Source organism: Pecten maximus, chromosome 16, assembly GCF_902652985.1.
Source record: "Pecten maximus chromosome 16, xPecMax1.1, whole genome shotgun sequence".
NCBI classification, from domain to species: Eukaryota; Metazoa; Mollusca; class Bivalvia; order Pectinida; family Pectinidae; genus Pecten; species Pecten maximus.
In genome coordinates, this window is record NC_047030.1 from 4,165,738 (window position 1) to 4,179,396 (window position 13,659).

General features: G+C 36.9%; 4 protein-coding genes across 4 annotated transcripts in view; 1 reads left to right on the forward strand and 3 right to left on the reverse strand.

Annotated features, from left to right (window-relative positions):
- Positions 1-2: 2 nt before the first annotated feature.
- On the reverse strand, positions 3-4,235 carry LOC117314643 (echinoidin-like). Its single transcript, XM_033868721.1, has 4 exons — positions 4,109-4,235; positions 2,397-2,678; positions 1,933-2,109; positions 3-130 (listed from the first exon to the last, which is right to left on the reverse strand). Exons 1-4 carry the CDS (start codon positions 4,164-4,166, stop codon positions 33-35), a joined length of 615 nt encoding a protein of 204 aa, XP_033724612.1. The 5' UTR covers positions 4,167-4,235; the 3' UTR covers positions 3-32.
- A 515-nt stretch (positions 4,236-4,750) lies between these two features.
- LOC117314543 lies at positions 4,751-5,155 on the reverse strand. Its single transcript, XM_033868608.1, has one exon. The coding sequence runs from the start codon at positions 5,153-5,155 to the stop codon at positions 4,751-4,753; it is 405 nt and encodes a 134-aa protein (XP_033724499.1).
- Positions 5,156-7,269: 2,114 nt separating this feature from the next.
- On the forward strand, positions 7,270-9,439 carry LOC117314651. The gene is made up of 2 exons (XM_033868726.1): positions 7,270-8,577; positions 8,644-9,439. Exons 1-2 carry the CDS (start codon positions 7,390-7,392, stop codon positions 8,692-8,694), a joined length of 1,239 nt encoding a protein of 412 aa, XP_033724617.1. The 5' UTR covers positions 7,270-7,389; the 3' UTR covers positions 8,695-9,439.
- An 890-nt stretch (positions 9,440-10,329) lies between these two features.
- LOC117314650 (serine/threonine-protein kinase mTOR-like) overlaps positions 10,330-13,659 on the reverse strand; it is a 49,959-nt gene continuing 46,629 nt past the window's right edge. The window contains exons 52-54 of the mRNA XM_033868725.1: positions 12,690-12,837; positions 11,669-11,804; positions 10,330-11,271 (exon numbers count right to left, since the gene is read on the reverse strand). Coding sequence (XP_033724616.1) covers positions 10,934-11,271; positions 11,669-11,804; positions 12,690-12,837 — 622 coding nt within the window. The 3' untranslated portion in view covers positions 10,330-10,933. The remainder of the gene's footprint in view (positions 11,272-11,668; positions 11,805-12,689; positions 12,838-13,659) is intronic.

A 13,659-nucleotide genomic window follows, 5' to 3' on the forward strand; every position in this document is an offset into this window, starting at 1 on the left:
TAGTGATTTCAAATAAGTTTAATGTACAATGTCTATACAACCGTGGCCATGTCTGGACTTTGTGTTGTCGCTACATGTGTTGTCGCTACAACAACAGGTTTGGGTGTAGTTATCACTTCTGGTAGCTTATCTGAAAAGGTTTAGAATGAAAATATATTAAGTGTATCAACATTGACTATAACCGTTCTCAGTTCCATAACAGCATATTTCTTTGTTTTCAGGCATAATCCTAACCTTTGTTCGCATTTCTCAACAAATGAATGTGTCTTAGAACTTAAAATAGCTATGAAGTACTATTTTAGGATTTATTCCTGTTAAGTGATAATTACTTGCATGTATTGTATCCTGAAAAGAATAAGTTATATAGACAATAGAATACCCGTAAGTTATATCGCCAAAAGAATAAGTCGGAGAAAATAAGAATAAGTTATATAGCCAATATAATAAGTTATATAGACAAACGAATAAGTTATATCGCCAATGGAATAAGTTTTATTGTCAATAGAATAAATGATACCGCTAACAGAATAAGTCATACCGACAAGAGAAGTTATGTCGCAAAAAGAATAAGATATACTGTCAATAGAATAGCTTACATCGTCAGCAGAATAAGTTATATAGACAGTAGAATTAACTCTATCGCCAACAGAATAAGTTATATAGACAGTAGAATAAAGTCTATCGCCAACAGAATAAGTTATATAGACAGTAGAATAAACTCTATCGCCAACAGAATAAGTTATATAGACAGTAGAATTAACTCTATCGCCAACAGAATAAGTTATATAGCCAGTAGAATAAAGTCTATCGCCAACAGAATAAGTTATATAGACAGTAGAATAAAGTATCGCCAACAGAATAAGTTATATTGACAGTAGAATAAACTCTATCGCCAACAGAATAAGTTATATAGACAGTAGAATAAACTCTATCGCCAACAGAATAAGTTATATAGACAGTAGAATTAACTCTATCGCCAACAGAATAAGTTATATTGACTATACAATAAGTCACAACGACAGTAGAATAGGTTATATCGCCGATAGAATAAGTTATATTGAAAACAAGAATAAGTTATATGGCCGATAGAATAAGTTATATAGACAAAAGAATAAGTTATATAGAAAATAGAATAAGTTATATCGCCAAAAGAATAAGTCAGAGAAAATAAGAATAAGTTATATAGCCCATATAATAAGTTATATAGACAAAAGAATAAGTTATATCGCCAAAATAAGTAGAGTTTATAGAATAAGTTACATCGCCAAAAGAATAAGTTATAGAAAACAAGAATAAGAATATAGTCAATAGAATAAGTTATATAGACAAAAGAATAAGTCAGAGAAAATAATAAGTTATATAGCCAATATAATAAGTTATATCTACAATATAAGTTATATAGACAAAAGAATAAGTTATAGAAAACAAGAATAAGAATATACTCAATAGAATAAGTTATATCGACAAAAGAATTAAGTTATATCGACTATTAATAAGTTATATCAGGGACACATTTTATGTTTTAATCAACAACACCCAAACACTAGTAGTACTGGTAAGAACAAAGAGACGGACTGTACGCTCGTAACGGCGCCATCTTTTGGCTTATATCGAGGGCTGTGATAGTATCAAGATTTTAAATTCACAAAATTATATTGTATAATGAAATTCTTGGAGATCAATTAAGGTCAAACTACAGAACACTTGTACATATTTTAATATAGTATGTTCTTTAAATTACTTAATAATTGTAATATGTCTACTTCAATAAACCTTGAGACAGTACCGTCACTGATGTCGAACAGAGTTATCTGATAAGAACTGACCATAAACTCAGGCTCACGAATTCTGCTGACCGGTCAGAATTTAGCACTCCGCGATTATTGTCAGTTATAGCTAACTAAAGTAGTTATTATGAAAATACATAATTACTGAATTTGCAAACCCAGCCATAATTTTCTGGGATAAACAAGATGGAGGAACAAGGATAGTCGTGCCAGTGGCCGGAGTCGCGATATTTCATTAGGGTGCAGTCTTCCTGTGCGGCTGCTATCCCTCCCAGTCCGGCCGGCTGTCCACTAGCCCAGTACGTAAAGTCTACAGGACTACCTGAACAATAAAACGAAACAAATAACACAGACTCTCGATATATAGACACATTGCAAGGATTCATTTTTGGAGCGGGGATGTCGGTAAAATGAGATATCATTAATACTTTATCTTTTTACGTCCATGTTGAAGAATTGATGAAGAAAACTCGGCCTGATTTAAATGTATCCACCTCTGTAAGATAACGGACATGGACAAATCAAAGTCAGCGATGAGAGAAAATGTGTTAAAATTTAAAATCACTTCGGTTTTCAATTGTCTGTAATACACATTGAGGAGTTGTTTACCGTCAGCCCAGATAAAGGTTCCCTCTGTGTTCTGATCCGTCAGCCCCAGCCAAACACCGTTCCCTGCGAAGTTTAGAGACCCTAGTGTTGACATAATGAAATTCTGCTCCTTCGATGAGTGGATTGTCAGAAGATGACCACCCTTGGCCTGACAGTCGTTATTAGCGTGAGCCCAGTCCTGGTGATGGTGAATTTCAAAAAGGTAGCATTGATCCTCGAAGCTTTGAAGGGAAGGTCCCCTCTGTAGGTTGATAGGACAACGTGACACATCTGTTTGTGTAGCTTCCCATTTGATGGTAAAAGAACAAAAAAAATATGTATTAATGTGGCTGTGGTGTCGTGGTGTAAACTGCAGGCATTTCTGGCTAGGTTATTGGGTGCCGTAGATCGGGAGTTCGAGGAGCGGTCAGGGTAAAATTGTCTATTAAACAGTAGATATGTACTTACAATGTATACTCTGGTCAAGATTTGTAACTGTATGATTTATATACATTTTTTTTTCTCGTTACATTTCCACCGACTGTTCGCTTGATGATGTAACCGAAGTATTTGGCAAGTCATGGCATAACAACCTCAATCACCCATGGCTCGTTGATTTAAATTAGATATTGTGCCACCGACGGGTGATGATATTGTACGACGACCATTCAATAAATCCAACCATTATCAGGCTCAAACAGACAATAACATTACGCAGAGCCTTGGTAGGAAAAATAAATCGCAACGAACGGTCAAAAGTTAAATAACCTAACAGGAAGTGAGCAAGTTATGCATTGATGAATGGTATGCATTCCTGATCAGTGACTTTATTGTGAATGTTAAATAAATCAAAGTTAAGACTAAGTATACTTGAAAAACAGTCACAATGTACATGCAGATTAGAACGAATATTCATATCATGCCCATATCCCGAGCCCCGGTGTTGTCTATTTCCCGGACCCTAGTGTTATCTATTTCCCGGACCCCGGTGTTGTCTTTTCCCCGGACCCCGATGTTGTATATTTCCCGGGTCTCCATGTTGTCTTTTCCCCTGGCCACGGTGTTGTCTATTTCCCGGACCCCGGTGTTGTCTATTTCCCGGACCCCGGTGTTGTCTATTTCCCGGTCCCCGATGTTGTATATTTCCCGGGTCTCCATGTTGTCTTTTCCCCTGGCCACGGTGTTGTCTATTTCCCTGACCCCGGTGTTGTCTATTTCCCGGTCCCCGATGTTGTATATTTCCCGGGTCTCCATGTTGTCTTTTCCCCTGACCACGGTGTTGTCTATTTCCCGGACCCCGGTGTTGTCTATTTCCCGGACCCCGGTGTTGGCTACATGTACTATCTTATCTTGTTGGTGTCGGCTATATGTAGTTTTTAATCTCAAACATTGTGACCGTTTTATTTCTACATTCCTACCAGCGCCGTAAATAACGCCCGGTCATGTTGTCCAATTAATGGTCATGTGACAACAGGATGAATCTATCGGAAATACCGGCATGACTATGACAGTTCTAATGATAATATTTGAATGTTATACAAGCTATGAGCGAGTATCCCTAGGACTAGTCGGTATTACTGTTATAATCTCTAACATATACGGGAAAATATCCTACCGCGTTATCTTCAATTAAAAAATATCCAACTATATCTGAGATTAATGGTTTAAAAGATGCCGGAAATGTAAATACATGTACAACCAAAAATAACATCTTACAACAATTAAAGAAATACCTGCAAGTTGTAGACCCACTAACAGTAGAGGAATGCTTAGAAGCGTGAGTGAGGCCATAGTCCTAGTCTGATGTTCAGATGTAGCGCCCTACACTGGACTCAAAAACGATATCGTGTGATCAAGTTTAAAGATAAGCATTGTCTCGTGTTTAGTGACATGCGATGTTAAGTTCTCACAACCATTGATAAGCCTAGGGAGAGGCCATCGAGAGAACACCGCCTCTAGTTTGTTATATTTCTATCAACCCGAGTTTCCTCTGGACCCGACACCAGACTTGCATTTTTGACATATATATTAAAGTGTCCAAGTCTGATGTTAGGGTCTTAGGAAACTGGGGCTATATGCATCACTACTGTCCAGCTGACAATTTTGTTTTCTTTGCCTGTTAGTCTGTAAAACTGAAATGAGTGAACTGGGAAATATTATATACATTTTAACTATAAGACATTGAACGCAAGTCAGTGTCATTTATTTGAACAAACGTGTCTTTCTACGATAGTCTCGTCATGTGTCTTCTCCATGGTAGCCTCGACACGTGTCTTCTTTACAGTAGTCTCGTCATGTGTCTTCTCCATGATGGTCTCGTCACGTGTCTCCTCCACGATAGCCTCGTCACGTGTCTCCTCCACGGTAGTATCGTCTTATGCATGTGTCTCCTCCACGGTAGCCTCGTCACGTGTCTTCTCCACGGTAGCCTCGTCACGTGTCTTCTCCACGGTAGCCTCGTCACGTGTCTCCTCCACGATAGCCTCGTCACGTGTCTCATCCACGGTAGTATCGTCATATGCATGTGTCTCCTCCACGGTAGCCTCGTCACGTGTCTTCTCCACGGTAGCCTCGTCACGTGCCTTCTCCACGGTAGCCTCGCTACTTGTCTTCTCCACGGTTGCCTCTTCACGTGTCTCCTCCGCGGTAGCCTCGTCATGTGTCTTCTCCACGGTAGCCTCGTCACGTGCCTTCTCCACGGTAGCCTCGCTACTTGTCTTCTCCACGGTAGCCTCGTCACGTGTCTCCTCCACGGTAGCCTCGTCACGTGTCTCCTCCATGGTAGTATCGTCATGTGTCTCCTCCGCGGTAGCCTCGCTACTTGTCTCCTACACGGTAGTCACGTTACGTGTCTTCTCCCTCGTATTCTTGTCACATGTCTTCATATGGTGTCGTCAGTTGTTTTCTCCATGGTAGCCTCGTTACGTGTTTTCTTTACAGTAGTCTCGTCACGTGTCTCAATGATGCTCGTCTTAATAGCGACAACTTCTAAGACTCGTCTTTATATGTGTAGTTCTTCAGGATTTTAGTATTGGTGGGATTAATGGTATGAACCGTGTTATGTATTTCTGGGATCTCGATTGATGTTCTTTCAGTCTAATGGTCTGCCTGTTTCCCCCACATAGTCGTTGTTACAATGTCAGTTTGATCTTTCACATGCGTAAGTTGTTGTCTGATGGAATTGTAAGGTTTATGGTAGATGTTTACTCCATGCTTTCTGAGGAAATTACGTATTATACAAATGAATGAATTGTCCGATACCTTTTAAATGCCTTGTGGTTCCGATGCCACTACTCTAGCACGTTTGACTACTACTCTAGCACATCTGACCACTACTCTAGCTCAGTTGACCACTACTCTAGCACGTTTGACCACTACTCTAGTACAGTTGACCACTACTCTAGCACGTTTGACCACTACTCTAGCACGTTTGACCACTACTCTAGTACAGTTGACCACTACTCTAGCACGTCTGACCACTACTCTAGCACGTCTGACCACTACTCTAGCACGTTTGACCACTACTCTCGCACGTTTGACCACTACTCTAGCACGGTTGACCACTACTCTAGCACATTTGACCACTCCTCTAGCACATTTGACCACTACTCTAGCACATTTGACCACTACATTTCCTATCCTTATTAGTCCTTAACGCCTGAGTGGATTCTGATGAAATTAATTCATCTGAAGCATTATTGGGCAAAGGATAACTAGTGCTGTATAAACTGAGGGTGTGGCTCTCTTGGGCCAGAGGAGCGGGCCCGATAGGGAAAATCGAGGTAAATCCTTAAAATCCCTACTAGTCCTTAACGCTGAATGGATTTTGATGAAATTTGGACTGGGGCATCATTGAGCAAAGGAGAACTGATGTTGTATAAACGGAAGATGTGGCTCCCATAGGACTGGAGGGGCGGGTCCAATAGGGGAAATTGAGGTTAATCCTTTAAATCCTTACTTGTTCTGATCTCCTGAATGGATTTTGATGAAAGGTTATCTGGAGTATGTTTGGGGAAAAGATAATTAGAGTTGTATAAACAGAGGGCGATGCTCCCTTGGGGCCCAATAGGGGAAATTGAGGTAAATCATTTAAATCACTACAAGTCCTGAATGCCTGAATGGATTTTGATGAAATTTGGCTTGGATCATCATTTGGCAAAGGAGAACTACGTGATGTTGTATAAACGGAGGGTGTAGCTCTCTTGGGGCAGGGGCCCAATAGGGGAAATTGAGGTAAATCCTTTAAATCAGTACTAGTCCTGAACGCCTGAACGGATTTTGATGAAATTTAGTTTAGAGCATTATTGGATAAAGAAAATCTAATATTGTACGAAAGGATTTTGAACCATTGTTGAGAGAGGCAGTTCAAAAGTAGGAAAATATTTGAGATACTGTATAACTTAAATTAGAGTATTTTACCACAATTACTAAAACATCCAGGTGATCATTGCAGGCTGTCTGGGCCTCTTGTCATTGTGGATGTTAATATGTGAAAGCCAGGGTCACATTGTGTAAGATTCTTCTTGTAGTAGTTGGTAGCTAACTCACTGTACGACATACGAAGATCATGGAAAACTATGTAGAGTAAATGGTGTGACAAATTGTCTTGCCCAAGAAAACAACTACGACATCACGGGATGGTCTGTAATCTCAGCAAACTTGGGAGAGATCAAAAGACATCCTTAACTCATTCACCCCTGAAGACACATTTGAACTCTTCCGATTCAAACATTGGAATAGTTCATTATGACACTTCAGGGGTGAATGAGTTAAACCCTCAGCTAAAGTTTCCATTAATCCAATGATCATCCAACTAAGCTATCATGGCCTTGTAATCAAAATTCAAGAATTCGAAGTCAATGTCAACATAATTTTTATTTGATTTCACATCAACAACAAAAACAAAGCATTGGAATCTAATTTGTATCACAACATACTGCAGCACTCGATAACAGACTAGCTCCATGACAGGATATTTAACACAATAGTAATACAGTATCGGCCTTGTGTTAACATGATAGTAATACAGTATCGTCCTTGTGTTAACATGATAGTAATACAGTACCGGCCTTGTGTTAACATGATAGCAATACAGTATCAGACTTGTGTTAACATGATAGTAATACAGTATCGGCCTTGTGTTAACATGATAGTAATACAGTACCGGCCTTGTGTTAACATGATAGTAATACAGTATCGGCCTTGTGTTAACATGATAGTAATACAGTATCGGCCTTGTGTTAACATGATAGTAATACAGTATCGGCCTTGTGTTAACATGATAGTAATACAGTATCGGCCTTGTGTTAACATGATAGTAATACAGTATCGGCCTTGTGTTAACATGATAGTAATACAGTATCGGCCTTGTGTTAACACGATAGTAATACAGTATCAGCCTTGTGTTAACATGATAGTAATACAGTATTGGCCTTGTGTTAACATGATAGCAATACAGTATCGGCCTTGTGTTAACATGATAGCAATACAGTATCGGCCTTGTGTTAACATGATATCAATACAGTATCAGCCTTGTGTTAACATGATAGTAATACAGTATCCGCCTTGTGTTAACATGATAGTAATACAGTATCGGCCTTGTGTTAACATGATAGTAATACAGTATCGGACTTGTGTTAACATGATAGTAATACAGTATCAGCCTTGTGTTAACATGATAACAATACAGTATCAGCCTTGTGTTAACATGATAGTAATACAGTATCAGCCTTGTGTTAACATGATAGTAATACAGTATCAGCCTTGTGTTAACATGATAGTAATACAGTATCGGCCTTGTGTTAACATGATAGTAATACAGTATCAGCCTTGTGTTAACATGATAGTAATACAGTATCAGCCTTGTGTTAACATGATAGCAATACAGTATCGGCCTTGTGTTAACATGATAGCAATACAGTATCAACCTTGTGTTAACATGGTAGTAATACAGTATCAACCTTGTGTTAACATGGTAGTAATACAGTATCAGCCTTGTGTTAACATGATAGTAATACAGTATCGGCCTTGTGTTAACACGATAGCAATACAGTATCAGCTTTGTGTTAACATGATAGTAATACAGTATCGGCCTTGTGTTAACATGATAGTAATACAGTATCCGCCTTGTGTTAACATGATAGTAATACAGTATCCGCCTTGTGTTAACATGATAGCAATACAGTATCAGCCTTGTGTTAACATGATAGCAATACAGCATTGGTCTCGTGTTAACATGATAGCAATACAGTATCGGCCTTGTGTTAACATGATAGTAATACAGTATCAGCTTTGTGTTTATATAAGCTCCATGTATTAAGAATATAATCCACATCAAACATCTTTTGTTAAATCTGGTTTAGATGCCTTATCCATAATCTTGTATAATACTGAAGAGATAGTTGAATACAATGGACTGTCTTTTAAAGATAAAATCACAAACTGTACATGTACATTGTATCACAAGAATGATTTATGTATGTTTACAGACAATTTCTAGAATTCAGCAACAACTCAAAATGGTTGGACAGTCAGAACAAAGATCAAAGGAGTGGCTGATATACACTGTGCCTTTGACCTTGCATATAATTTTCCTGCTTAGGAAAATAGATTATGCATTTAAAATATATTGAAGTGTTTATAAAATATTCATTAGCAATTAATAATCATTTAATAAGTTAGTACAATTTACATTGAAATATTTTTTGTATTTTTCCACAATATACAATCAAACCATGATATCTGGAAGTCATGATCAATGTGGTTGTTAAAGAACTTTTGAGATATTGCGTTAAACATATCCTACTAACACATTATTTTACCTTGGGAACTGAATGTTTACTTTGAGTTAAGCAGTGTCTTTGAGTTATCAGAGTGAGATATAACCAAGTTTGACTATTAAACAGTGTTGTTCATCCCAAAAGTGCATGTTTTAATTGTTTTCTGGGAGAGCCTTGTACAAAATAACCATACCACTTCTTCTTCAATCTTCCTGTATCATCCACACCGAGTCTTTGTTCCCAAGCATGCAGTGAATCCAGATATTGGTAAAGGTAAGTACAAAACAAAAATGTTTCACAGTTTTTGTAAAATGAAATTTATGTTAATATCAACTTCACCACCGAGACTCGCTCCATTCAGACATGTCCGACTTAGGAGAAATTCAACTCTTTAATCACTTCCAGTTATTAGTCCATGAAATAACAGTGACTACATAATTTGGAATTTCTAACATTAATTTAGATTAATCAGAATTAAAACCATTATCGGTTTGCTTTATTGTACAAATCAATCAAAAGTAATTAATTCAAGCAAGGGTAATAAACATGGATCAAATTTTACAAATACAGTATTAATGGGACATCTCGTTATCCAATTAAGAGGTCCAGGCCCAGGGTCATTCCAGGAAAATATCTTTCCAACAGGTGGTCTAAAGTTTGTCAAGCAGGGACCACCTATAGAAGTGAACATTTAATCATACACTTTAATTACAATAAAAGGAGTTTTCTCCATCAACTGCCATACATATAATTACTTTATATCTGGCGTCCTCCCTTTGGCTTTCTGAACCATGATATTTTCATTTTCAATTTCTTATGTATCAGTCTTTTCTCATGATCAATGTTTACTTTGCTCCTGTGTGACCACTCATCTGAACACTAGATATCTGTTCTCTAAGTTAAATGAACACAATTACAGCACATTGTACTTGTAATCAAAATAGGTTTTATCAATATTTCACTACAAATTACCAGGTAATTCTCTTGGATTTTCCATGCATTTTGTCGATAGTATCAAACATGTTTCGAATACCAGGTCACTATTAACAAGACCAAAATGATGTGTCATGATGACCTTGATCTGTTAACCATATAAAGTCCAGTTGACAATCATGTCATACAGATTACATCCTAAGAGTAAATTATTACTTGTAAAAATGAAAAAAGACATCAAGTTCTGGGAAATGTATATTGTATCTGATAATGCTTATCAAAGGAAAGGCAGGTATGCCCAGAAATACACATAAATATACAGTATCATAAAATAGTATCCCTTGTAATGTTCAAAGCTACAAGCAATTTTTGAGACCATATCATGATATCTTAAAATTCCTTTGCCTTCTGTAAAATCATCAATGGAATTGTCAGCCCAATGGCATATAGATAGGCGAAGATAACATTACATTTTGGAAAGTTTCTGCATCACAATAGCATGATCCAGTTTTTACATGGAATTCCAATGAAAATGATTGAGTTCTCGCAAAACCTCTTGGTTTTACTACAAAACTACTCATGTAGGTACAAGAGCATGTCATATATGCTGCATGCTACCAAGTTAAATTGTCTACAGTACAACGGCGACCTTATCAACAACTGGCACCTGCCAGAAGTGGCCCACATTGTTTATTCTTTTCAACAAGTAGCATTCTTCATCATTTTGAGAACAAGTGCTTCCATACATTTTGAAAAGACATGTTCTATATGATCAGTATCGGTGGTGAGTCTGACTAGCAATGATATGATACAGATTTCGTTACAATGGTTAGACTATCAATATCATCACCAGAATGGACACCAGCCAATGTAACACTGACACAGATTTTCATGTGAGGTGGCCTGTTTGATGAGAAGTTCCACTTGAGTATTAACATCTATAGAGTCCTTAGTCGGGAAGTCCTTGCCGGTCAGTTTGTCCCTTACTCTGTGTACAATCGATATTGCCTTTTTGTTGAGTACCTCCGCTTGAGTGTTGTCACCTCCTGCCGACCCGGGTCCCTCAGGGGCAGTCTTCTTGTGGCTAGCCGCGCCCATTTCCACACTGTCCAGAATATCTCCCTTCTCCTGGCTTCCCGTAAATGAATCTGATCGGTTCGTCTTTGTTTTTGTTTTGGTGGTAGCTGACAAACATAAAGAATGTATATAAGGGGTGCCACTCTCTAACTAATGCTTTATAGGGCAAATAGAAATGGGTTGAAGGAGTGGTCATACAAATTAACGATATCGTGATATATATGTTTATTTAGACTATTTCTGCTTTCCTTTAATTTTCAGATTTACATATCAATCTCGAGATTTTTTCATGGGTTCCAATTTCTGGAATTTTTAAAGAAAGATTTTAAACAAAAAGGTGTATTTTTGCAGATATTAAATTAAACATGACTTTTTCATAAAGTTTATTTTTTTGAAATTATCTATTTTATTATCTCTGCGAAAATATCTGAAAATAGAACCTGTTGTACAAATTAACCAATAAATCAGACCGTTGAATGAATCTCAGTGTTGGGCTGTACTTACTGTCCATAAGTCTCCAGTTAAGGAGAGGATCATACACGAAGGCTTCCAGCACAGCCATCAGGCTGTCCTTGTGTTCACGAAGTACCTCCATAACACTCTCACAGGTCATACGGTAGTTACCATCAATACCCGTCACCTACAACATATCAATATAATTATCTCATTGGGCTCGCAGTTAGTTATCTTCAATACCCGTCACCCACAATGTATCAATATAATTATCTCATTGGGAAATATTCCATACCATTTTAGGATATGAAATTTGGTGTGTTTTAAATTCACGATTGCTCGCCCAGTATAGTTTTGTCTTCACTCCACATGTTCTCTTCTGGAAACTTAACAATATGAGGATTACATGGATTTGTAATATATTTACACATGGAAGGTGTCACCGCAATACGTGGATTTGTAATATATTTACACCTGGAAGGTGTCGTCACAATACGTGGATTTGTAATATATTTACACCTGGAAGGTGTCGTCACAATACGTGGACATGTGATACATTTACTCATAGAAGGTGTCATCAATGAAGCATATGATGCTTACTCTTCAGAAACACCTGGTCTTATTTCCCTTTTACCTTTTACTCATAATTTGGCAGAGTTTTATCTTATTTGAATAAGAGTTACAGTGTTTAATGTGCTGATTTTTCATTTAATTTATTTCAAAATAAGTTGTTGAAGTATTCCATCTTTTCGTAATGCAGAGTTACTGTCCTTGTGAGCAGGTATCGATCGTTACTTAATTTGTTTTTGAAAGTAACATTACTAATTTGTGAGAAAACAAATGTAATTTTCGCATGCAAAATAATGAAGTAACAATCAATACCTGCTCAAAAGAGCAGATAACTCTGCATTATGAAATGATAGATTATATCACAATATATATTAACCTATTCCCTTTGTATTTTTGAAAGTTTTACCCTGGATTTCATGTCAGCATTCATACAAACAATCACATTGCTGTAAATATCTCAATGTTTTGTTCTGTGTATGTTTGAATATTTATGGACCAGTACCTCCATAGCACTGATAAGCATTCTGGTGAGTCGGAATGGGATCTTCTCTGGAAATTTCTCTCTCACCATGGCAACCTCAAAACAATCCCCAAAATCGATGTGGATGACCTTGCCACTGACTCTATCCAGCATCAGGTTAGAAGGATGCCTGAAATAAAACAAGATCAGGTTACATCAATGTTTTATATCACTGATACGTACATCAATGTTTTATATCACTGATACGTACATCAATGTTTTATATCACTGATACATCAATGTTTTATACCACTGATATATCAATGTTTTATATCACCACTGATACATCAATGTTTTATATCACTGATACATCAATGTTTTATATCACTGATACATCAATGTTTTATACCACTGATACATCAATGTTTTATATCACTGATACATCAATGTTTTATATCACAGTTACATCAATGTTTTATATCACTGATACATCAATGTTTTATATCACAGATACATCAATGTTTTATATCACTGATACATCAATGTTTTATACCACAGATACATCAATGTTTTATATCACCGATACATCAATGTTTTATATCACCGATACATCAATGTTTTATACCACAGATACATCAATGTTTAATATCACAGATACATCAATGTTTTATATCACTGATACATCAATGTTTTATATCACCACTGATACATCAATGTTTTATACCACTGATACATCAATGTTTTATATCACCGATACATCAATGTTTTATATCACCGATACATCAATGTTTTATATAACCGATACATCAATGTTTTATATCACCGATACATCAATGTTTTATATCACCGATACATCAGTGTTTTATATAACCGATACATCAATGTTTTATATCACCACTGATACATCAATGTTTTATATCACTGATACATCAATGTTTTATACCACTGATACATCCATGTTTTATATCACTGATACATCAATGTTTTATATCACTGATACATCAATGTTTTA

Coding starts and splice junctions, on each gene's coding strand:
- LOC117314643 (XM_033868721.1), bottom strand. CDS start 4,166: ATGGCCTCACTCACGCTTCTAAGCATTCCTCTACTGTTAGTGGGTCTA. Junction 2,679..4,108: donor AGTGGGTCTACAACTTGCAG/GTATTTCTTTAA, acceptor TCAAATGGGAAG/CTACACAAACAGATGTGTCA. Junction 2,110..2,396: donor AACCTTTATCTGGGCTGACG/GTAAACAACTCC, acceptor TTTATTGTTCAG/GTAGTCCTGTAGACTTTACG.
- LOC117314651 (XM_033868726.1), top strand. CDS start 7,390: ATGATAGTAATACAGTATCGTCCTTGTGTTAACATGATAGTAATACAG. Junction 8,578..8,643: donor AGTATCAGCCTTGTGTTAAC/ATGATAGCAATA, acceptor CCTTGTGTTAAC/ATGATAGTAATACAGTATCA.
- LOC117314543 (XM_033868608.1), bottom strand. CDS start 5,155: ATGGAGGAGACACGTGACGAGGCTACCGTGGAGGAGACACGTGACGAG.